This window comes from Hoplias malabaricus, chromosome 2 (assembly GCF_029633855.1).
Source record: "Hoplias malabaricus isolate fHopMal1 chromosome 2, fHopMal1.hap1, whole genome shotgun sequence".
In the NCBI taxonomy this organism is placed as follows: domain Eukaryota; kingdom Metazoa; phylum Chordata; class Actinopteri; order Characiformes; family Erythrinidae; genus Hoplias; species Hoplias malabaricus.
This window is the reverse complement of record NC_089801.1, coordinates 14,731,761-14,755,125: the sequence shown is the minus strand read 5'-3', so window position 1 is coordinate 14,755,125 and position 23,365 is coordinate 14,731,761. Positions and strand designations below refer to the sequence as shown.

Sequence of the window (23,365 nt, the reverse complement as noted above, 5' to 3'; positions counted from 1 at the left end):
ATTAAATAACAAGTTATTTTTTTACCGGCACTGACACACACGCACACACAGGAGTGGAGAGGCCATTTTTCCTCATTTACTACAAAATACAGCTACACTCAAAACAATGTCATCCTTCAAAATGGCATTCTGCAGGTGTGTGTGTGTGTGGGTGTGTGAGTGTGTGTGTGTGTATGAGCGTGAAGGTGATGAATAGTGAGGTCTGATTTGTGCTGTACGTGTCAGTGCAAGGATGAACAGCCAATTAAAATGCCAGCCTCACTTTCTTCATTCATTCATGGTAAAGTGGAGTGTGCTGCTAATATGCCCTACCCCAAACACACATATTGGTTCTGCTATACTTACAAGGACCTCTATTGAAATTATGACCACTGTAGCTATTTAATGCTACACCTACACCTAACCCTAAGCTTAACCATGACCTCAGTAATCAAAAGTAAATCATTTCACTCTTTTAGCTTTTCACATCAAAGTACCAATATTGGTAAAAAGACATTAGAATGTGAGAGTACCATCAAATCCTCCTCAAAATGTAATAAAATGTGATACAGCCCTCAAAAAACACAAGCGTATACACACACACAATATATATACTATATATATATATATATATATATATCTGACAATCATATCGCTGTGATTCATTTTTAACTAAGCCATAGCTAATCTATTACGCAATTTAAATCTCATAATATATATATATATATATTGTACTTACTTTTTATGTGTATTTATTGAATTACATTATCCCTAGATTTCATTTTTCAAGATGTAGTAAACCCTATACACTCACACCAGGGCTAATCAATGTAAAATTGATTCACCTTTTAGCCCAGTTGTAACAAAATGACTACTGCAGTTGTGTTATGCTATCACACCCCACACAATTGGGCTGTTTATTTTTGCTATGGATGGACTGTTAGAAATTTCTGGCTAGAAATGTTACATGATTCAGAGCTCCTGCTATATTTATATTTTTGTTATAATTATAGTATATTAGAGGGGAAATATTTAGGGAAAAAAAATACTTCTTCAGTGCATGTGGAGATCTGGAGTCTACCAACCCTCACACTGTAAAACAAGACCACCCAGTCAATTTTCTGTTATCTGCTTTTTTCCTAAGTATATTAAGAAACCAGAAATGAACACTGCTAGTGCTAGACTTAGCCAGACATCGGGGTGTACAAAATGGCCGCCTACTTACTATTCACTACATACCTCACTATAACATGCACCATTATAAGAAAATTAATTCAAGAGAGTAGTGAACGATTCTACCACATGTCTGTTTACATATTAGTGTGCGGGGTAATGCAGGGTCCATTGCATAAACACTAGAAGCATCAAGCCACCAGTCCATTATAACCACTGAGTCTAACGGCACACATGAGAAGAGCCTGAATCTTCTGTTTCATGAAGTAACTAATAAATATATTACACTACTACAAAATAGCAGACCTCCAAAATAGTGCACCATATAGTGACTACGGCATAGTTTCTGATACAGCCCTACTCTTTATGAGAGAATGCCTCAGAGTGAAAGGATCTCATTTATGTCTCATACAAAGAACTGTGCTCTTTGTTCAGTACAGTGTCCCTGCCAGTGCACCCAGGCATTGGGATTTACACTAGAGTGCCCTCTAGCGAGCTGAGTTGGGACTAAATGTGATGTGCAAACTTTGCAGAGCACTGATTGGCCAGAGAGTCTTTTCAATCACAACTGAATACAGACCTCCAGCACAGACTAGCCATTTGAAAAATCAGCAAGCCACAATAGAGATCACATTTGCTTTTATTTGAATCACAACAGCAGCTTATAAAATTATGCCATGGTCTTTTGAAGAGGCTCAAATGTTCCTTGGATTGGTAGCAGACAACAGATTCCAGCGAGAACTGGGCCGTGCCAAAAGAAACTACACTGATCTGTCTGCAACCGCGACCCTGAAAAGGACAAACGGATAAGATATATGTATGTAGGTATTATCTGTCTGCACAGATGCATGAGTAACTCCTGTTCAGTCCCAAAAAACAACAACATGAGAATACAAGATGAGTGAACAACACCAATGATTTGTTGTGGTTTCCAAAGCTTGCACTTCTGGTTAGTAACAGTGTTTTGGAACGTCAATGGCAACATTTTGGGTCAAAGCCGTTGTAGTGGAAAACCAACCCAGTACCAGGTACCAAACTGCTAGTAGAGTAGAGTAGAGTAGAGTAGAGTAGTGTAGAGTAGAGTAGAGTAGGTACCATGCAATGGAAAAGTGACAACAGAAAGACTACTGTAGCCGTCTAAAAGCTACAGCCTCCTGTATCTCAGAACACAGCTTACAGTAGCTTTTGGCAGAAAGACCCTGAAAAACAAGATGCTTAAGCTCACTTTTCTGAGTGGCTTTATTAAAAACAATTATTCAGAGGTCTTACATATTAAAATATTACATTTGACTGAAATGCCTATGCCCACAGGCAGGAGTAGATGATGTTGCAACCTAATGCACACGCTCACAAAATCCTGACAGTCACTAAGAGACGATGGCAGGAAGTTTACAGAGAATCTGACCTTACATTTACCTCAGTTAGCCCATCTGCTGTGTCTGTGTGTGTGTGTGTGTGCCCAATATGTGATGACTGGATAGAACTGAGGAGCACAGACTAATAGGTAACTAAACCCCAGAAGGCAGTGATTATGTGTATGTGTTTACATACACCAGGGAATACTGTGCTCCTTATATATATATATATATTTCTTGGAGATTACATTGTTGGCTAACTTCAGGCCACAAAGGACAGAGAATATCCAGACACATACAAACAAAAACGTCTACACACTGCATCGCTATAATGTCCAACCTGAGAAAACCGCATGGGAAAAACACAAATTCTGTCTGCAGTTCCAACTCTAAAAACTTTACATCCATGTCCACGCTACAGTCAGACCAATATATTGACTGGCTGATTATATCAGTTGATGTTATACTTGATACTATAATATACTATAATATTAATAAAACAACAACATTTCTTCATAGTAACATAGCTAGACCAGTGGCGGTTGCTCTAAGACTGCAAGGGAAGCTCAGCTTCCCCTAAAATGTAAAAAGATAAGTGATCAAATATATACTCTTGGGTGTACATGTCATTGAATAAATATGCACTACAACGCGCTCAACTTTTGTTCAGAATCAGCTTCTTATCACTGGTAAAGACGCGGCTTTCCCGCAGCTTCGGAGATTTAAACGCTCAGCGTCCACAGAGTTCAAAGCGAAGCAGCGAAGTGCAGCAAAATGAGACGAGCCATTGGATAAATGCTGGGCTTTGTCCCGCCCATCGGACGCTCAGCGTCTCTGGGGGTCTATGGGGCAGTGGGCTGGCCTCGGCTGGCCCGGACGCTCAGCTTCTGCATGATGATTGGATGATCTGTCTGAGGCTGAATCCTTTTTTGATTGACAGCGAAATGAGCGAATCAGCGATCCTTTGGTGTAAAGATCCGTGGGAGCACAGGCGGACACATTTCACATGGGCCAAGGCCGTTTAAGCAGCCTAGCTCTGCTGGCCATTGAGAGGACACTAGTCAAGTCCCTGGAAAAGACGCCTTGTTGGTACGACAGGGTCACAGATCATTTTCTTGAAAAGGAACGGAGGGTAGAATCTACGTATAAATAAACCGACACATTTTATGATGTAGGCCGAAATTGAGCTTCCCCTCCTAGAAAGACCAGCATCCGCCACTGATCTAGACCCACCCAAATAAGCTCTTCCATCATTTAGGACTTCAGGAGCTGAACAGAAGGCATTATGCTAGATTAAACGGAAAATAATATTATTTAGAAATTACATTTTCAGTGCATATGCATATTAATTTAGGGATCTGGAGCTTCTAGCAACCCACAAACTATGAAATAAGACGACTGTAGAGACATAAGAGCACTGATTATTTATGCAGAAAGCAAGAATGAAGTAGAAAAAGAACTGAGTGAAAACAGCTAAAAACCATAATTTTTGCTCTCCACTCCTGTGCACTCACGGTGCAGTGAAAAGTGGCTTATTGTCATTTAAACGAACAGTGGCTGAAAGCTTTTGTTTACTTATTTATTTTTTCATTGTGCAAAAACCAGCCGCATGACTCATACGTAGTTTTCACTTCGCTGAACTGTGCTGCGATATTGTAGCAAACAGCCCTGTCTGTCACCACATTCTCACACACACACACACACACACACACACACAAAAGAGAAAAATGTCAAATCCTGAGTGACAGTGATGGCATGAGAAGCAAAGGATTATGGGTGACTGAAGCCTCTCAAACAGCAGGGAGCATCTAGAGAGTTTGGGTGTTTGGGTGTGTGTGTGAGAGTGTGTGTGTGTGTGTGTGGGTGTGGTCATTTGGCAGGTTGTGACAGAATTCACTATATGGCCTCCTATGTTATTTCATTTTATTTTTTATATTTTTGGAGGGGCCATTTCAAAACCGATTTCCAACAATTGGACACAGCTTTTAGGTCCCTCAGGGTTCTGGGACAAGAGCAATCAACATGAAAAAAATGAACAGTCTGCCATATATATATATATATATATATATATATGTGTGTGTGTGTGTGTGGTGTTTGTGTGTGTATAATAAGACATCAGATGTCAGCCCATTCTAAATCTATATATACATAAATATTGAGTTGGTCCCCACTTTGCCGCTGAAACAGCTTCCAGGTTTTGAAAGTTTGTGTATGGGAATTCTTGCCTGTTCATCCAACAAAATTAGTCAGATCAGACACTGATGTTAGATGAGAAGACCAAGCTTACAATCCCCATTCTAGTTCATCCCAAACGTGTTTGATTGGGATGAGTTCAGAGTTCTGTGTGGCCTTGTGAAGTTTTTCCACCCCGAACCAATCTATCCATGCTTTATAGACTTTGCTTTGTGCACAGGGGCACAATCATGTTGCAACAGAAGAGAGCGTTTCCTAATGTGTACCCACACAGTTGGACAAATACAGTTGTCAATAATGTCTTGTTAATATTTCTCGTCACTAAGCAACAGCATTATTTTACTGATCTGTTTAGGCTTTATTGAGCTCGATCTTAAGTTTGATTCTCTGTTTCCTCTAGGCATCAAGCTCACACTCCCTCCTCCCCCTTCTCGTGCCAGCCGTGATACATGTGAATATTCCCTCCAAAATGTAGCTTTGTAAATGTTTTTGTGATCTGACACTGCTGGCCACTGCTGCAGACTCTGCTGCACTGTTAAAAATAAAGGTGCTACAAAGGTTTCTTTGAGCGAAGCCATAGAAGAACCACTTTTTGTTCCTTAAAGAACCATTTCTGCTGATATGTTTAAATGATAAAGAAACTTAAGTGTTGTATTTTTAAACCTTTAAAAGGTTCTTCACACATGCATTTCTTAAACAAAATACAAATATTGTTCTTTATGGAACCAAAAGTGGTTCTTCTATGGCATTGCTGAAAAAGCTTTTGTACCACCGGTCAGGTGTCATCACGTCTCCACTTTCTGTATCTGTCATTTCAAATTAAAAGCCCTCTGCAGAGTTTTCATAAAAGTCTGTAGCAGCAGAAATAACTCTGCTGGACTGAGCAGAACGGTGGTTTTATTTGTTGTGACTGTAAATATTAAGCTACTCTAGCACTTCAAAATGGTACTGGGGTTATATTACTCCTTTTGAAATGTGCTATTTTTGCTACTGCAATACTGTACTAGGTGGAATTTATATGAGGTGTTTGTGAAGACACCTTTTGTTTACTTCGTTATAAAAAAAATAAACAGCAGCTTGGTGCAGGCAATTTCATTATTAATGCAAAATATTCAGTGTCAAGCAGATACACTGGGCTGATTTTAATAATTATAATGCACTGGAGCTGTATAGTGTACTTGAGGTGTAATATATTGTGTACTGTATGATTTAGGAAAATATACGTATTGTATTGGGACTCGGTATCAGCAGATATTCAATATTAAAAGACTCAGATCGAGACCCTAGTAAAACGGAACTTATTCATATTAGTTCAAAGGCTTCTCTAGAAGATAGAATCAGTCCACTCAATCTCTCTACTGGCGATGTTGTTGTGGCTCCTTCCAATAGAGTTCATAACCTGGGAGTTACATTTGATTCCAACATTCAACTTGATCTACATATTAACTCCTTTGTAATTTTTCCACTTAAGAAACACAGCAAATATCAGATCATCCCTCACTCAGTCTGCTGCTGAAAAACCCATCCACGCATTCATCTCAAACCATCTTGATCACTGTAACTCTGTCCTCCCTGGTATTAATTCCTCTTCCCTCCATAAGCTCCAGATGGTTCAAAACTCAGAAGCCCGCCTTCTTACCCACACCCACTCACATCAACACATTACACCTGTCCTTTATAATCATCAGGCTCCCTGTTAAATAGAGTATTCAGTTTAAAATCCTGTTACTCTCATACAAAGCCTTAAATAAGCTTGCCCCTTCCAACATCCCTTAGATCATCCACCACTGGCTGACTGTCCATTCCCTCTTCTAATCTTCACAGCCTAGGAGACTGGGCTTTCTCCAGAGTCGCTCCCAGTCACTGGAGCTCCCAGTCGCAGCTTAAAGCTTCTCCCTTGCCTTCAACCATCTCTGTGCTATAAATGTTTGTTTTTCATGTTTGTCTGTGGCTATATTAAAAATTGTAACTTGTAAGCCTCTTTGGGTTTTGAAAAGCCCAACTGTACATACATGTAATTTAATATTATTATTATTATTATTAAGTCCATTCCCAGTGGACACGTAAAGAACTGAGCAAAATACAATACTCAATACAAATCTTACACTTTTCTCCTTCATGATCAACAGGTTTTGGGGATTTATGCATGTTTCTTGCGATTTATCAGTGAAAATGATTTTAAGAGACAGCAAATGACGCAAACAACAGGCTATATTACATATTACAGCGTCTCATAGAGCACCCTGTGAAAACCATTTCCTGTCCTCCATTACACAGTGCTGTGATGTCATAGGCAAACAATTATTAGTTTTCAGGAGGTTAAACGAGGTGTGTGCACACTCCACATTTGGCCAACATGGTCAATGCCAAGTGCCAGCCAGAGGGGTATAAAGACCTCATCAGGAACAGCGGAACTGAGAAAGAGAGAGAGAGAGAGAGAGAGAGAGAGAGAGAGAGAGAGAGAGAGAGAGAGGACTAGAGACTGAACTAATCCCACACAAATGCCAAACATTTTGTTGTCACAGCAACGCTCCAGGTCTCTCTCTCTCTATCTACCCTTGTCCTCTATCTCCATCTATCCCTTACTCCCCACTCTTCAATCATTAACATTCCTTTAATTCCACCTTAAAGGATTCCACCTTAAGCTGCAGAATCCAACTTTAACAGGAGGCCTTTACCTAGGTGTCTGAGACTGTGTGTGAGGGAAATAAATCTATGGACTGTGATGCTGATGTGAATCATCCAGATATGACCAAGACACACAGCTGCTTAGCAACCTCCATAACCCTTTATAGAGCCACACACACACACACACACCCACACAAACCTCATCCTCCACAGAGCAGAAATATCACTGAATCGATCCTCAGTCGCTCAGTTGCTAACGGAGGTGCTGCATTCCTCTTTTTCTCCCTTGGCCTCCTTCAGCTAAGATTTCGCTGCAGAATCAGATGCAATCAATTACTTTCGGATAAACAGCATGGCCAAAAGTTTCCAGACACCTTGTCCAATGTTTCTTCCAAGTGTGTGGTATCAATAGGTGTCGTCTCCATTTGCAGCAGTAGCAGCTTATGTATGCTCTTCTGGTCTAGGCTATAGGACTGATCCCATTTCTTATTTTTACACCTACCCCTCATTTTTGAGTGTCCACTTGTCCTTTAGAATGGAGTTACAATGTATAGAGGTTGTAATCCTCCCCTATGAAATGGGACAAACCATTAAGAACCAGCAGCTTGGTCAGTCTGCAGTGATATCAGATGAACACTGCTGGACATTTAAAGTTAAATTTGGGCCTTATATGCCTTCAGACGTATTCAAAAAGCTGAATTCTGCTTTTAGTTGGTAGGTGTTTTTTCCCAAACTTTAAATCCACATGAAATGTTGCAGTAGCCTCAGGTGCCAGGATATAATTGCTTCACCAGTTAAGGTGGAACTGGAAATGTACTACCTAATTCTTAAGACATAAGCATAATACTAGCAATGATTTTTGATTGCTATAAAGGATATTACAGATTTTAAAGGAGAAAATACTTACAATATGTAGGGTCATGTAGCCCTAACACTTCGTCCTACCCTACCCCGCTAAGTGGTAGGGGCTAAGAGTGAAATGAAATCCCATAAACTTGTTGGTGGTAGATGATCTGTAGGATAGCTCTGAAACAGCTGCACACAAGCCTAAACACCCCATAACCATTTCAAGCACGAATATTTATTGTACAGACAGAGTTTTCAAACATCAGGTAAGATTTGTTTATTATTTATTATGGCTTCCCCTACAGTTGCAGAGTTTAATTCATTTATACAGCACTGGCCTGAAGTCAAGGCATAATGGAAAGGAAGGGTTGTGGTTTCCTACCCTTCTCCAAAAGTTACATAATGCAGTTTCTGCAGTGCTGATACCAGAGTTTCAACGACAGAGGATCTGTTCTCCTATTACAGCTCAGTGAAGCATTGCAATGATTTTAAAGCTGTAATTTTAAGGTAAAAATACTACCCAGTGTAAAAGCAGCCATTTTGAGAATGAAAAATGTTGATGTCTACCAAGATAGCAATGAATATTTCAGCCCAAATTCCAGTTCTCTTATGGCCCACATTTAGCATTGAATGGCAATGTTCACTCAGGGTGAGTCTAGCTGTCTTAACTCAGCCACAGGTCCACTGGTCAAATCGATATTGGGCCCATTTGCAAGTGCCAAAAGTGGGCACAAAGGTGGCACAGGTTAGACCCAAGTGTATATGCAGCCTGGGCAGTGCACTGGAGGTGTCCAGTCAGTGGAAGTACAAGCTGGACTCAGAAAGTTGACCACTATGTGAAAGCACCAAAGTACAAGGTAGGTGTTACTAATAGACTTACCCATGAGTGGAGGTAAAAGACTGAAGGCTGATGGGAGTGTGCACAGCTGCAATGCACTCTTGATTACATGATCATTTGAACTACACACTTGTAGTTTTCAGCTTCATAGGAACATGGCCTGGAGAAAAAGGCGCGTCCAAAAACAAAGCGAGAGGCATCTCTCAGAATCAATGGAGCGAGAAGAAAAGAGAAAGAGGGGAGTGAACAGCACTGCTATACGTTCCATTATGAGCGCTGTTCGCCGAGGGCTGACTCGAAGGCATCGCTGATATGACAACGTGAAACCTCATTACAGCGCTACTGGATCTGTGGCAAACAGACCAAAAAAATAAAAAAAAATTCCCCCTTCCCACTCTTACTTTGTCTTCTCCATCTCTTACCTTCTTTTCTTTTCCCTCTCTCTCCCTACACTTATCAGCCCCTTTTCAGTTTCTTCTCCCTTTTCTTTCCATTCTTTATCCTCTGCCTTTGCCACCTTAAAACTTGTTTGCTTCTTTATCAGTTCTCTTGGAGGGAAAGGACCTTGTTCATGGTTGCATTTATTCTTCTCATCGTCTTTCATTTCCTCTGTTCTCCATCACTATGATTCACATGTGTGTGTGTGTGTGTGTGCGCGCGAGAGAGAGAGAGAGAGAGAGAGAGAGAGAGAAAGAACGAGAGGTATATTTGACACAGTGGAAACCCATGGCAGCTTTGTCTTTAATCCACATCTATATGAATGCTGCTGCCTTGAAGCTAAGCCTAGCTCTGCTCGTGTGCACACACACACACACACACACACACACACACAAACCAGTTTCACCAAAGCCTACCCAGAAAACTCACCAAGAATAGTGTCTAAGCCTTCTAGAACTAAAACATTCCAGCACTAATGCTAGTTAGCTATAAAGACACTTCAAAAACCCTGACATAGTAGTTGACAGTAGTGCTGGGCGATATGTGCTGGGCAAATCATTAGCACAATAAATTGTAAATTTTACCACGGTTACGATTAATGAACAATTATTTTGTTTTTGTATATTTGCCCCTCATAGTTCAGTGACGAGGTTTGTACTGTAAATCTGCTCCAGTATTAAATATGGAATATTTTATCTCTAATGTCGCCGGGAGCTTGTTCCTCTCTTGTTTTCTGAGCATTGTTTATATTTGGTGTGTGATTGTGCTTTCGCCACTGAAACCGTTTTATCTCAGTGTTAACATTTCACGAATTAAAGTGAAAACAAAACACTACCAAACTAAAGACACTGATTTTCTTTGGTACGAGTCGCTTGGTCAGCCTCACGTTAAGGTTGCTTCCATGTGGCAGATAAGGGCATCACGTGACTACAGCTTGGTAGCATGGTTTTAAAGGGGCAGTACATGAACACACAGTGGGGACATAACAGAATAAAAATAATCGTTATAAACAAGATTATGTCGATTTGAAGTACTGAATGACAATTTCCTAGTTGTCAGCAGTATAGATAGCATGTCATATCCCCTTCAAAAGTCACACTTTATCACACCAAACCTTGCCTAGTAAAGACAAACATATATTAGGAAACAAATTTACTATCAGTCTCTACCTTACATTTTTGAACTCATTCAAACGCTACTTAGCTTCTTTAGCTTCTATTTACTTTCTAGCATCATTTGTTTTTTGAGTCATCCACCTGTTTAAAGTTGCCAGAGCACCATTGAGGATGGAATGAAAAATACTGATTAGAAGCTAATGAATAAAAAGGTACATGAAAATCCTGTTGACTGTGATATGGTATACTGCTGTACAGGGGAAAAGGTTGTTGATATACGGGTGCTAACACAGAGTGTTTAAACTCGCTGTGCCCATTCCAGGAGCTAATACAGTGCAATAAAAACCAGCTATGCCCATATCAGGAGCTAAAACAGGGCAATTAAAACTCACTACTTCAATTCCAGGAGCTAATATGGGGCATTTGGAACTTGATACTCCTGCTCCAGGAGCTAAAACATGACGATTAAAACATGCTATGCGCCCTACAGCAGCTAATACACAGCAACTAAAACTAGGGATGCACCAATCCGACTTTTTTCAGTTCCGATACGATATGTAAACTTTGCGTATCGGTCAATACCCCATACCGATCCAATACCATTGTTCAATTAATAAACAACATACCTCACCTTTTGGGAGAGACTTAATGTATAAGAATGGACTTAAACCTAATTAAGAAAAATATTAATAAAATATAACAAATTAACAAGTAGATTCACTTTGTCAAACACACACACAGTAATCAGTCTTTAAATATTTAACGTGAACAGAAATCCAAAGCACAATTTAGCAGCTGAACCTGGAAATAAACAAATAACTTGGGCAAATACAATCAGACATTGTAAACTGCATACATTTAGTGCAATTCAAATAAAATGTAGCAGCTGAAAATGAGAAACAATAAGTAGCTTAAATAACTTGAAAGTGAATGTATCGGTCCCATGGGTCTGCCTATTTATCCCATACCCAGCTAATTTTGTTAATATCGGGACCGATAATTAATAATAATTAAACACACTATGTACCCTCCAGAAGCTAAAACAGGGCAATAACTCGCTTGCCCACTTTGCTACCTGTACTGGTGCAGTTAAACCTCACTCTGCTCTATTCATGACCTAGACCGTTATCATTACACCTTATTGGCTCCAATCCACATGCTTCCCTGGGGCACTCTGCCAGCTCTATAGTATAGACCAGTGTAATTAAACCTTGTTCTGTATACACTCCCATGTATGTAGTCACAGGTGTCCAGTCCAAGATCTCTGATTGCTATAATGTGATATGGTTACCCAAGCAGTGAGTTGAACCCTGCTGTTTTGAGTTAAAGATAAGGGTGTTACCCACTACACCACACCCACAATTTTGTTATCAGCCATAATCACCCTCACTCCATTGCACTACACAACCACACACTCCTGTTTCTTCTCACATGTTGTTTGTTGAGTTTATCCTGCACTTGGCTAGGGGGGATTTCAGCTCTTCATCTGAACACTTTTTAAAACACACACACACACACACACAATACAGAGGGTGAATCCCGTCTCAGTATGTGCGTTGACTCATTTATCACCCGTGTCCCCTCGCTCCTCCGTCCATTCCCAGGGGCTGATGGGAGATATGGCAACCAGTCAGTGAGAGTGACATTCTAATCTACAACACCTAGCACTAAGAGACCCCCACAGTCTCTCTCTTTCTCTTTCTGCCCCTCCATCCGTCTCTGTCTCTCTCATTGTACCTCTCTTTCTCACTCTACTTCTATTCTTCCCTCTTCCTTTTTTCTCTCACTCTTACTATTTAACTCTTTCTGTTTAATTCTCACATTCTCCCAGTCTTTTTTATTCCCTCAATCTGTCCTCTCTCACTCCTTTCTCCTGTTTCCCCCATATCTCTATTCTTTCCATGCACTCTTTATTTCTTTCCCCCTCAGATTTCTCTCTCCATCTTTCTCATTCATTCAATGGCTTCTTTTCCCTTTCCCTCATTCTTTCTCTTTCCATCACCTTATTCTTACTTTATCAGTTTTCTTTCATTCTCTTTATTTTTCGCTCTATCAATCGTTACGACTCTCATTCCATCCATCCTTCAGGTTCTCACTCCACTTTCTCATTCTCATCCTTCTTTCTTTTTCTCACTTCTCTTGATCTACTTAATCTGCATCCTCCCCCTCTTTCCACCCCTTGCAATACTCTCTTTCTTATATTTCTCCACTTAGTGTATTCAATCTCACTCTCTCCATCCATTTCCCTCTCTCTGTTTCTCTCTCGCTCTCTTTCTTCCCACTCCATTGATTGGCTTGCCATTGATTAACTGTTACCTTTCATTTCATTCCAGTGGTTTAGTAATGGGGCTCAACACACACACACACACACACACACACAGGAGCAGCCGCAGGTACAGGCCGCTCTCTCGAAGCAAATCTAAAAACAATAGCTGACAGATCAAAGCTCTCTCTCTCTCTCTCTCGCTCTCTTTCTCCGCAGTCCTTTGGGAATTTTCCGATGACATTTCCAACAGAGCTCCACAACGACCGGCACTAATTCTCTCCCTGAATACCAGCCCCCTCCATACACACCCCCCACACACCCTCTTCCTACCCCCACCAAACCCTTTCACTTCCTCCCAACACACACACGTACCACCACCTCATTTGCTGTAAATTAGCCCGGGCCAATCGCAGCCGGAGTGTGACACAGCACAGAAGTTAACGACATCTGGAGGGACAGCGTAATGAATTCTGCCATAACCTTTTCCCTCCCAACGTCGCCATTAAGACCTGAACTTACCAGCAATTAATGGCATCCTCATGTAAAATAGGCCCGGCCAATAGTAACTCAAGTGCCACATCCAGCTAATAGAAATTAATTAATGTAAAACATAAACATAGCTCCGTGAATGATGCATACAGTGACTACTAGAAAACACCCTAGAAGACTACAGCTAAGGCACTGCTACAAAATGACGTCCATTGGGAATCAAGCCTATCAACATTTAAAGCAACATCAGGTAGTATTTTGACCTTAAAATTGAAGCATCCAAATCATTTTGATGCTCCACTGATGTGTAATGGGGAGACCAGAGCTTCTGTCATTGCTCCTCCAGGCTCAGCACTGTAGAAACTGCATTATGTAACTTTGAAGGAGTGTAGGAAACCACCACACCCCTCCAATCACAACTGATTTCAAGACAGTGCTGTAAAAGTGAATTAGACTCTGCAAACCAGGGGAGCCTAAGAGCAAAAATACCAAATCTTACCTAGTGCTTTTTGATTGGGCCCCTCATAAAAAACACAGCCTAACCAGTAATAAAGCAATATGTAAATCAGTGATTCTCAAACTTACCACCCATTAAAAGAGTCTTACCACAGAAACGTGTGTGTTCCTGGTTATTCCTGTTCCGGGGGCATACGGCAAAATCTTTCTGGAATTTTTGCATGTTTTTTTTTTTACTTGAAATTTGCATGATTTACACAAAATTATTCTAAGATTATTACTAAAATGTTAGATAGAATGTTTTAAACATGATTATACATTTTTGAGAACATAACATTAATTTGTTTTTTGAAGAAATAAAAGCGAGAAATAATTTATTTAATATCAGTTATGTGATTTAAAAGGCTATACATGGGGTCCTCGACTTACGACGTTGATCCGTTCCTACGTCGCGTCGTAAACCGATTTTTGGTGTAAGTCGGAACATACGCACATACTGTACGTAAATAACATACTGAAAGCACTTATCCTATCCTAACACCTACCCTCCTCGGTCCCGAGCCGCGTAACCGTGTATTCTTCCGCCGCGCAACACCAAACACGAAGTTCGCGTTACGACGCAAACACAATTAAGTCGAAACAAGGCTTTATACAATAAATGGGAGATGTGTCGTAACCACGAAACATTGTAACTCAGGACCTCCTGTATTTGAAACCAGCTTGTATCAGTGAGTGAAGGAGGTGTGACGCTGTATTAAACAGTTTTAGGTCTATAATGATACACAGAACGGCCATTGTTTTCCTTCAGCTGTGCATTGTCTTCTATTTTGTCGTCACGTGTACAGAACTCTGGCTTTGTTTCTCTCTGTTTTTGCCTCTGGATTTAGTCCTTGTGGGTTCAGGAGTATTTTGCAGCCTTGCTCTCTGCTTTTTTGTCTTTTGTCCACTGCTGAAACTGGGCTTTCTTTACACAGATCTCTCAAAAACTGGGGAATCGCATTCCATCCCTGGGAAAAAAGTTGGGGAATGTTGTCCCCCCCCTTTCCCTTAAAGATGTAATCAACTACACTGTATGTGTAGCACATTTAATTTTTTTGACACAAATTTAATTGAGGCATAATTATGGAAATTATGAAACACTGTAATTTACACATGAAACTATAGAATCTCAGTTTTGAATAAATTCCTTAATTAAGTAGTAAAAACTTGTGTACAGCAGTTTGAGAACCACTGATGTAAATAATGAACCCAAAATCATGTGAACAATAAATTCTATTTAAAAAGGTGTAAACAAAATGTTTGGACATTAGCTGATCTAATATTCCTTCATAATCTATCCCTTTTTACAAGTGAACAGGTCTGAGGTCTTAATGAAATGTCTATGACAAGCTTTGGTCTAAATACCACAATGATCAAACAACACAGCTGTCCCTCATAAACATGGATCCAGAGCTGTGTTTGGAGAGACAAAGAGGCGGCTCGCTCTACATAAGTAGCAGAACAAAAGGAGAACCACTCGTTTTATCCCATGTTTTCAGACTTAGACTACTCACAAATAAAATTACTGGGTGGTCTTGTTTCACAGTGTGTGTGTTTGTAGGCTCCAGATCCCCAAATGAATGTGCCCATGCACAGAACAATGATTTTTATTTTGATAATATGTCCCTTTTAAATCGAGATTATTAAACCCCAACCATCTTCTGCAGGAACAGGGTCTACTCTGGGAGAATGTCAGCTTCTGTCTCTGTGATGGCGTTCAGTCACAAGGACCATGGCCTCAACATCACAATATCTCCTGTAGGAGTGGTGTGGCTGAATGCCATCAAATCCACACCAAAACATTCCAACATACTGACTAAAGTCACTCCAGAACAGAAGCTGTTTGTGGTGTTGGACTGAGTCCCATTATTACAGAGAATCTGGGGGACTTCATACCTCTCTAGCCAGAACTTACCATTGATGACCTCATACGCAGCAGCTCCTTTAACATATAATCCTTGTCTATGGAACTTACCCATGCACATAATTGAATACCTGTGCAATGCAACTGCTAACAATCCTTATATAAACAGTTCTATAATTATGCAGGTCTGTATGACAAAAATATAACGCATATCAAAGAAACTGACTGTGGGTCTCTTACCTGTTAATGATGATGTAAAATTAACCTTCACCTTGTTCTTGTTGTAGCCTCGTGTGAGAGAGTATAAATTTGACAGCTTGAAGTGGGTCCTGATGCTGAACTACTGAACACTAGCTCCTGTAAAGCTTGCAGCAATAAGTACAACATCTGGAGAGCAATCTGGCGACAAAACACAATTCAAACACCTCCTACCTGAAGACAGACAAAGAGTCTGTTTACATCTTGCAGTAAACGTGTGTTTTTTGGTGACTGGGCTGAGCCAGGTGTCAACACACCCAACAGGCACTGTGATCGGATCACTCTGAACCACATTCAACGGTGGTCGGAGATGTAATACAAATGTAAAAAGAATGCATTACGCATGCAATTATTCAAGATCAGTTTGCTGGCTGATATGATTTGTAATTTAAATTATATTAACTTACACTGATGATTATTTTTGCCACTCTCCTAATATTGTTGAAGTATATTTCTCGGAGCTGCCAGATTGAACTCTAAAAACTAATTTGAATGTGCTAAATTATTAATAAAATCTAAAATAATACAGGTCACAAATACAAACGAAGAGGCTGTGTAAAAACATCACTGATAAAAATTAAGCAGTAACACAAAATTACTATTTTTTTACAATTTGAAGCATGTGATTTATACTACAATAAATTGCATTAGAAACGTGGCAAAAATAATACCTTAAACTTACAGCTTCAAGCTCATTGTGATGCTCCGCTGACTTGTAATGGGGAGAATAGAGCCTGTGACCTTACTCCTTCAAACCAAGTCAGCAAATATGAGATCAAATGAACGGCTCACATTTTGCGCTGCTTCAGAGTGTACATTAGAATTATATGCTGCCCCTATCTGATCATGTCCAATCACAGCACTGTACCCGCAAGCAAAGTCGGGGTTAAATCTCGTAGAACAGATATGATCAGAGAAGAGACGTTAGAAAACACAGCGAAAAGAACTGTGGATGATACAAGGGTTCTGTGTACCTAGCTAGATGCTGCTGCTCGCTTTGGACTGGGGTGAGCTGAGCGCCACTCATTGTAATTTAAAGGAACAAGCGCTGAAACCGGTCATTCTGAACAGGGCTGCTTGGACATAGAGAAAACACTGCTCTGTTTTGATCCTGGTGGTGTTTTTTGACAGAAGCATGTCACAGATTGCTGTGCCACAATGCAACTGGTTAGAAGGCTCATGCTGCCCAATATTTCAATTACAAAACATACTGAAACCCCTGGTGTGTTGATGAATGAATGAGTGTGAATCAAAATCCTACATTAAATTTGTAACAACCAAATATTCTCAAAATCTCTCTCTCTCTCTCTTTCACACACACACACACACACAGAGGCCTTGGCGAGTCATGAAGTCATCACACAATAGAGCAAGTGCGACCTTTCAATCTGCTGAAGAGGCTCATAGAGGGGGGTGAACGTGGGAAAGGAGAGAATGAACGAGTGCGTGAAAGAGTGACTGAACACCATTTAACCACTCTTGTTCCTCTAAATAGCCTCTTTATACTCACCCAGGCCAACTCAAACACCCACTCCAATTCAGGGAAGCACACACACACACACACACACTTGCATAATCTCAGTTAAACACACAACAACAATGGGATCACATATACAAAGTGGCTTTGAGTCAGGTATTTTTAACATGATCTAACTATGTAAGAGGTGAATTTTGTAGTTTGATACTATGCCTGATGTTGAATGAGAAGTTCTAGATCCCAAACACCTCCCCTGTTCATCGTAAAAGTACTTGACAGTGCTCCAACACTTGTAGTTCCACCGCTCCCCAGCCCCACACTATGGAGATTTATACCTCTATACATTACACATTGCCATCTTAAGCTCTGGTACAGCTGCTGCAGAGCATCCCATTCCATTGGCAAAGCTATTCCATGGAGATTACACAAGCTGCGTGTGCACCATTGAACATCTGGATCAGCAGCAGGTGCACCTTGAAGTAGCTGAATCCACTTTTTATATGGGATGCCTACAACCTTTTGGACATATGGTGTAAATAACATGGGTAGACATGTGAAAGAAATCCATGTTGGTAAGCTGCTTCACACTGAAGCCTCTCAATTCACACCATCCTATATTACTTTGTTTCCATCTCAATCCATGTAGCTTGTGTACAAAAAATGTTGCTAATTTATTCATTCATATTCTGTAAACACTTCATCCTAATCAAGGTAGCAGTGGGTCTAGAGCCTACCAGAAATCAACTGGGCACAAGGCAGAAACACACCCTGAACATGGTGCCAGTCCATTACAGGGCATCACACTCACAACCACGCACTCACGCTATCAGCATGTATTCTTGTACTGTGGAAGAAAAAGGAGGACCCAAAAGACACCCACACAGACACTGGGAGAAGAAACCAAATTGGCATTGATTTACCTCAGAGATCCTGGAGCAGCCCTATGCTGCCTTAGTACCAATGAAATTAAATGTGGTTATATGGCAACCATATATGAAGCCAAATAACCGGTAAATATACATTTTTTTTCCATATTTGAGTTCTATTTATTTGAAATAATGCAGGTTTTAATTATATTTAAATGCCATTTGATCAACTTGAAATTATGAGGTGGTGAAATATTCAGATTCAAATTCAATTCATAACCATATTGTAATCTGGAAATACCAGAGCACATAAAGTTCTCTAGGTTCTTCTCTAGTGTGTATGTGTTTGCATAAGTGTGAACCATTTGGTGTCATGACGTAAATTAACTAAGGATATTAGAGGTTGTATGCCTTGTAACTCTGATTCACCAACGTGTCTAGAGAGTTCTGTTGGACCAAATTTAAACAACAGCATAGCAGTGGGTAAACAGGCCGCTTCACATTTATGTAAAGTTATATTCCTAACTCTGAAAAGCACTACAATGACACTACAACAATAAGTGCTCCTGGGCAACGCTAATAACTGATGTCCAATTTCTGACCCAAGCAGGCATACAGTACCATGTTATGCCAGAAAAAAAAGTCTTTGGGCAAGACTCGTACATTTACAGTAACTAACTTCTGAAACATCATTAAATTATAGCATAGTGGACAACACCACTGATCTGTACACAGCAGTCTACAGTCCTGGACTGGATCAGAAAATATCCTTGGACAATACACTATAACACTATACTCACCCACCTCTATTCCATTGTTATCCAGCCACATAAGGCTGGAAATCAAACACTGACAATAACCCAATGTGTGTCCACTTAGTGCAAGGCGTTACAGTCGTCTAGAATCACCATTTAATAGCTATGACTATGTGGGACTGTGATAGGTTAAACATAGCCCATCTGGACAACTCCCTTGAAAACACAAAATCTCTCTATATTAGTTGAATCCAGTCTCTGCCCATGAGAGAGATACTGGCCTTCCCAAATTTATCCATTATATGCAGCCCACCTGGGTCCCTATTATAGCCTATGCCAACCCACCCAGAGCCCAGTACGGATCCCAATAATGTGTGCTGGACTGGTATGCATATAACAGAAAATTGTTTGTAACCATAGCCCAACACAACCATAGCCCAAAGGGACACTCTTGCCAAAATAAACACTGCTTCATCTGTTGTAAACATGCCTACTCACCTCCTACATCAATGCTACAATAGTCTCAAGAGGGAGCTGTTCCGGTTTAAAGGCTGGGAAAGCTCCATAATGAAGATGTATCTTGAAAGTAGGAATCAAATATGGTCTAGGTTTTGAATGGATACATGTGCCTTGTTACAATGCATGGAACAAGCTGGTTTAACCTGTTTTAGAATTCCATACCTTGACATCATCTATGTTCATCCTTGTGCCTTTCTTCCCAACAAAGATATCGTCGATGTCCACCAAGATGTAGCGCTCCAGTGACCGTGACATTTTCCTGCCTGTGAGGTATGCAATGGCATCCACCAATATGAGTCTGTGCAGCCAGTAGCCTAAGCCTTGCCCGAACAACACCCTCTGCACCCCATCATAAAGTCCCAAGTCCTGCACAACTGTGGCCTGGAGCCCATGCAGCCCTACCTGAGTCTGCTTGTTAGATTCATCCGAGCTTGGACGTGGCTTAGCCAGCAGTACAGGTTCGTATGTTGAGTGGTTTGACTGGAACACAGTCCAGTCTTCACCTGGGAGTGGTCCGCGGTCCACCTCTGCTCGTGTGACATAGAGTAGTGGAGAGCGTGGGTTGACGCAACAGTCTCGCAATGCTACATTGGTCCGTAGCGTTAGCGGGAATCCTTTGAGGTGTAGAGCAGGTTGGGAGTTCTCACTAGCACGATGAAAGGCGATAACACCCACACTGTACTCCAAGCAATACTTGTCCAGCAAATCTCGATTCCACGCATCCATCCCCACATACTTGAGCAAATTCTCATAGATGACCAGGGCATAGCGGCCACGGCCTTTGTGAGTCAATGGTGGAATATCACCCTTCCCAGGAGCGATTTCAGCATGGTAGCGAAACTGGTTAGACTCCAAGATGGCGATGATATCCTGCCCCAACTGAGAATACTGACTCTCCACAAACACCAAAACCACAGGGTCCTTCCTTGATGGGTCCATTGGCTTAGGTGTTCGAGGCTCAACCTGTCTGAAAGGGAGCGCCCGCAAGTCGTCGCAGTCTGAGCCAATGCCACGGTCCGACACGTCCAGTTCCTGGGCGGAGCCTGTGTAAAGATAGTAAGCAGAAATGATGACGCTGATCATGCAGAAGGTGACGAGAAGGATGACCAGCCTCCTCAAGTTCCTCCGCAGCTTCACAGCCAGATTCATGGCAAATGCCGCACATGTGTGGAAGGATATTTTGGAATGGTCACTACGCCAGGCTAAAGCAGTGGATTGGCTGACAAGTAATCATGCTGCAGTCATGTGACCATTGCACTGTGCGGACTGTTTTGTGTAAGAGTCCTGGGTATGTTTTAAAGGAAGAAACCACTTCAGGTGTTCTTTGTGGTCAGGATCCTTGCATTACTTTCACTGAAGAAGGAAAACAATGAGATGCCAGTGGAGTTTCACAATTTCCAGCAGTGAGTCCCATCCATGGTCCTAAAATTCCAATGGAAAATGCCTCCAACCTGTTAGAAAAGAGGAAAAAAACAAAGACATATCTTGTCAGTTTCTATATCCATTACCATTGAAGACCAGTGTCTGTGTGAATATGTGCATGAGCTTCTTTTACCCTCGGGTGCTCATCAAGGGAGGGTAAGGGTGCTCTTGAGGGACAAACTGAGCCGTCAGCCTTTGGGTTGTTTTCAATCAACACTTCACCAGCTGTGGCCAACACCTCCCAAGGGGCGACATGATTGGTCGGACAGAAATAGGAAGTCTGTGTGTGTGTGTGTGTGTGTGTGTGTTGGTGAGGGGGAGTGGGGGGCAAACCAATAAGAGCCCCAAGGTGGCTCTGACGGAGAGGAGACCATTACACAAACACACACCCACACGATTAAATCAAGTCCACAAAAACAACATCTCAGGGCAGTATTTATCCACAGAACAAACTCACAGCAAGTTTGTGTTTGCATGAAACCTAAATGAGTCGAAGTCTACTGACCATGGATGCTTTAATGTACTTTTCTTTCCCCAGGCACAGTAACATTTTTTTACACATGCACAACAAGTACATACTGCCAAATAAAAAGAAAAAAAAATATTATTACATTAAAAGTTCAACCCATAACCCAAAGGATACAAATAACAACATACGTTTTTTTTTTTTACGTTTTTCTTTTTTATATTCCCACACATGAGAACTGACCTCAAATTCAGTACATCTTCATGTGGTAAAATGTCCACCAAAATGAAACCTACACAACTGACCCAACACACAAGTACATTTTATTTCCATATCTTACAAAAACTGAAAATGTCACCTTTTTTTCAGTCCAAAGCGAATTTCTTACTTGTTTTCACATATATATTTTATTTACTGTCTTTCACACTGCCCATCTCCCATTTTTGGTCTTCTAACGGAATCTAAGGGTGTCTTACAAAAAACTAATCTTCTGGTCTTTTGGTTTATCTAGTGGCCTTTTAGGAAGCAAACCATCAGCCATCAGACTTTCATTTTGGCTTTTAGTTTTTAAAGCAATTTAGATTTTCCTGTCTTTTTTCTGCATCCTGCTTCCTTTATATTTCCTAATCTCGTTCTTGTCTTTTTTCCTCAGACTCCTAACTGGCGTGTGCACTATTCTCTCCTCGAGCTGTAGCGCGCGCCAAAACCGACTTATTTTTCCCCGCGAGGCGGCGCCTTTTTGAGTCCTGTCAGAGATGAACGTCGCACTTCTGTTGAGCTCTAGGCTACATTAACTTTTATTTAATGACCGGTTAACGATAATTAGTTACGGATGGTTCCCAGCCTCAAATAAAATCAGTCACAAACCCGTCGTGGGCTCGAAAAAAGAGAAAACTGACGCTTTCAACGGAGTAACAACAGTGAAGAAAAAAGTTACTCGAGATGAGCGCCGGCTTCACTCGAATATGTTGGATGGATGACGTTGAAAAAAAAAACCGCCTTCGCAGATCATTTAATGTCTCTGTGCTGTGGTGAAAGGAAGGGTTTCTTTGGGATTTTCCTCAGACCCGTCACTTTTTTGAGTGAAAAATGGCGCCCTGAGCGTCTATCAGCCTATAAGGTCGATCGACGGGTCTGTTTCAGAAACTAACGCTTGTCCAAAAGACTGTTCTGAGCGTCAACTAAGATCATTTAAACAAAACGCCGTTAGGTAAAAAAGGTTTTGAATTTGAATTCAAAGCGCGAACATCTTCAGCGCGAGATCTTCCAGTGACATTCCAGAGCATAGCACATTTCTCGCTTTTTAAAGGCAGCAACGGATAAAAAATACTGAGATTTTAAACAAGAGCTCCCCAAACCCCAGATACGAGACTGCCAGAAAAGTTAGACCACGTAAGGGTTTCGGAGCTACATGGAAAAACAAGCGAACAGCTGCAGCCGGAGCGTTAGCACCCCCGCGGCACGCTGACTTACCCCAAGCCGAGTGAGAACCGCTTCAGGCCGTGGAAACCTCCGGCCTCTTACCGCTCTCTCCGGAGATCAGCGCAGAGCCGGTCCAAGTGGCTGATTCCGCGGGTCTGATCCCATCGCTCCCCGCTGCTGATTCAAAGGCAGCCATCTGGAATGATGCGGGCACCTATTCAATTCATTCTCTCTCTCTCTCTCTCTCTCTCTCTCTCTCTCTCTCACTCTCTCTCTCTCTCTCTCTCTCTCTCTCTCTCTCTCTCTCTCTCTCTCTCTGTGTGTGTGTGTGTGTCTTTCGCTGCAGCCACGGATTAAGAAGAGCGAGGGGAAAGCGTTAGAAAGACGAAGAGATGCTACCCCTTCCCTTTCGCTTTCGCTCACTTACGTGTGAGAGAGAGGGAGAGGGAGGAGAGAAAAAGCCAGGAAGGTAGGAAGCAAAAAGCACGAAATGAAACCAGA

At 41.3% G+C, this 23,365-nt stretch overlaps 1 protein-coding gene across 2 annotated transcripts in view; it reads right to left on the bottom strand.

Annotated features, from left to right (window-relative positions):
- ndst3 (N-deacetylase/N-sulfotransferase (heparan glucosaminyl) 3) overlaps window positions 1-23,070 on the bottom strand; it is a 92,742-nt gene extending 69,672 nt beyond the window's left edge. Inside the window, exons 1-2 of one of the 2 annotated variants that reach the window (XM_066660576.1) lie at window positions 22,916-23,070; window positions 19,717-21,005 (exon numbers count right to left, since the gene is read on the bottom strand). In XM_066660576.1, the coding sequence (XP_066516673.1) occupies window positions 19,717-20,703 (987 nt within the window). In that variant the 5' untranslated portion in view covers window positions 20,704-21,005; window positions 22,916-23,070. Of the gene's footprint in view, window positions 1-19,716; window positions 21,006-21,109; window positions 21,321-22,915 lie in introns of those variants that run through there. The other variant, XM_066660577.1, reaches the window with a different exon arrangement.
- Window positions 23,071-23,365: the final 295 nt, after the last annotated feature.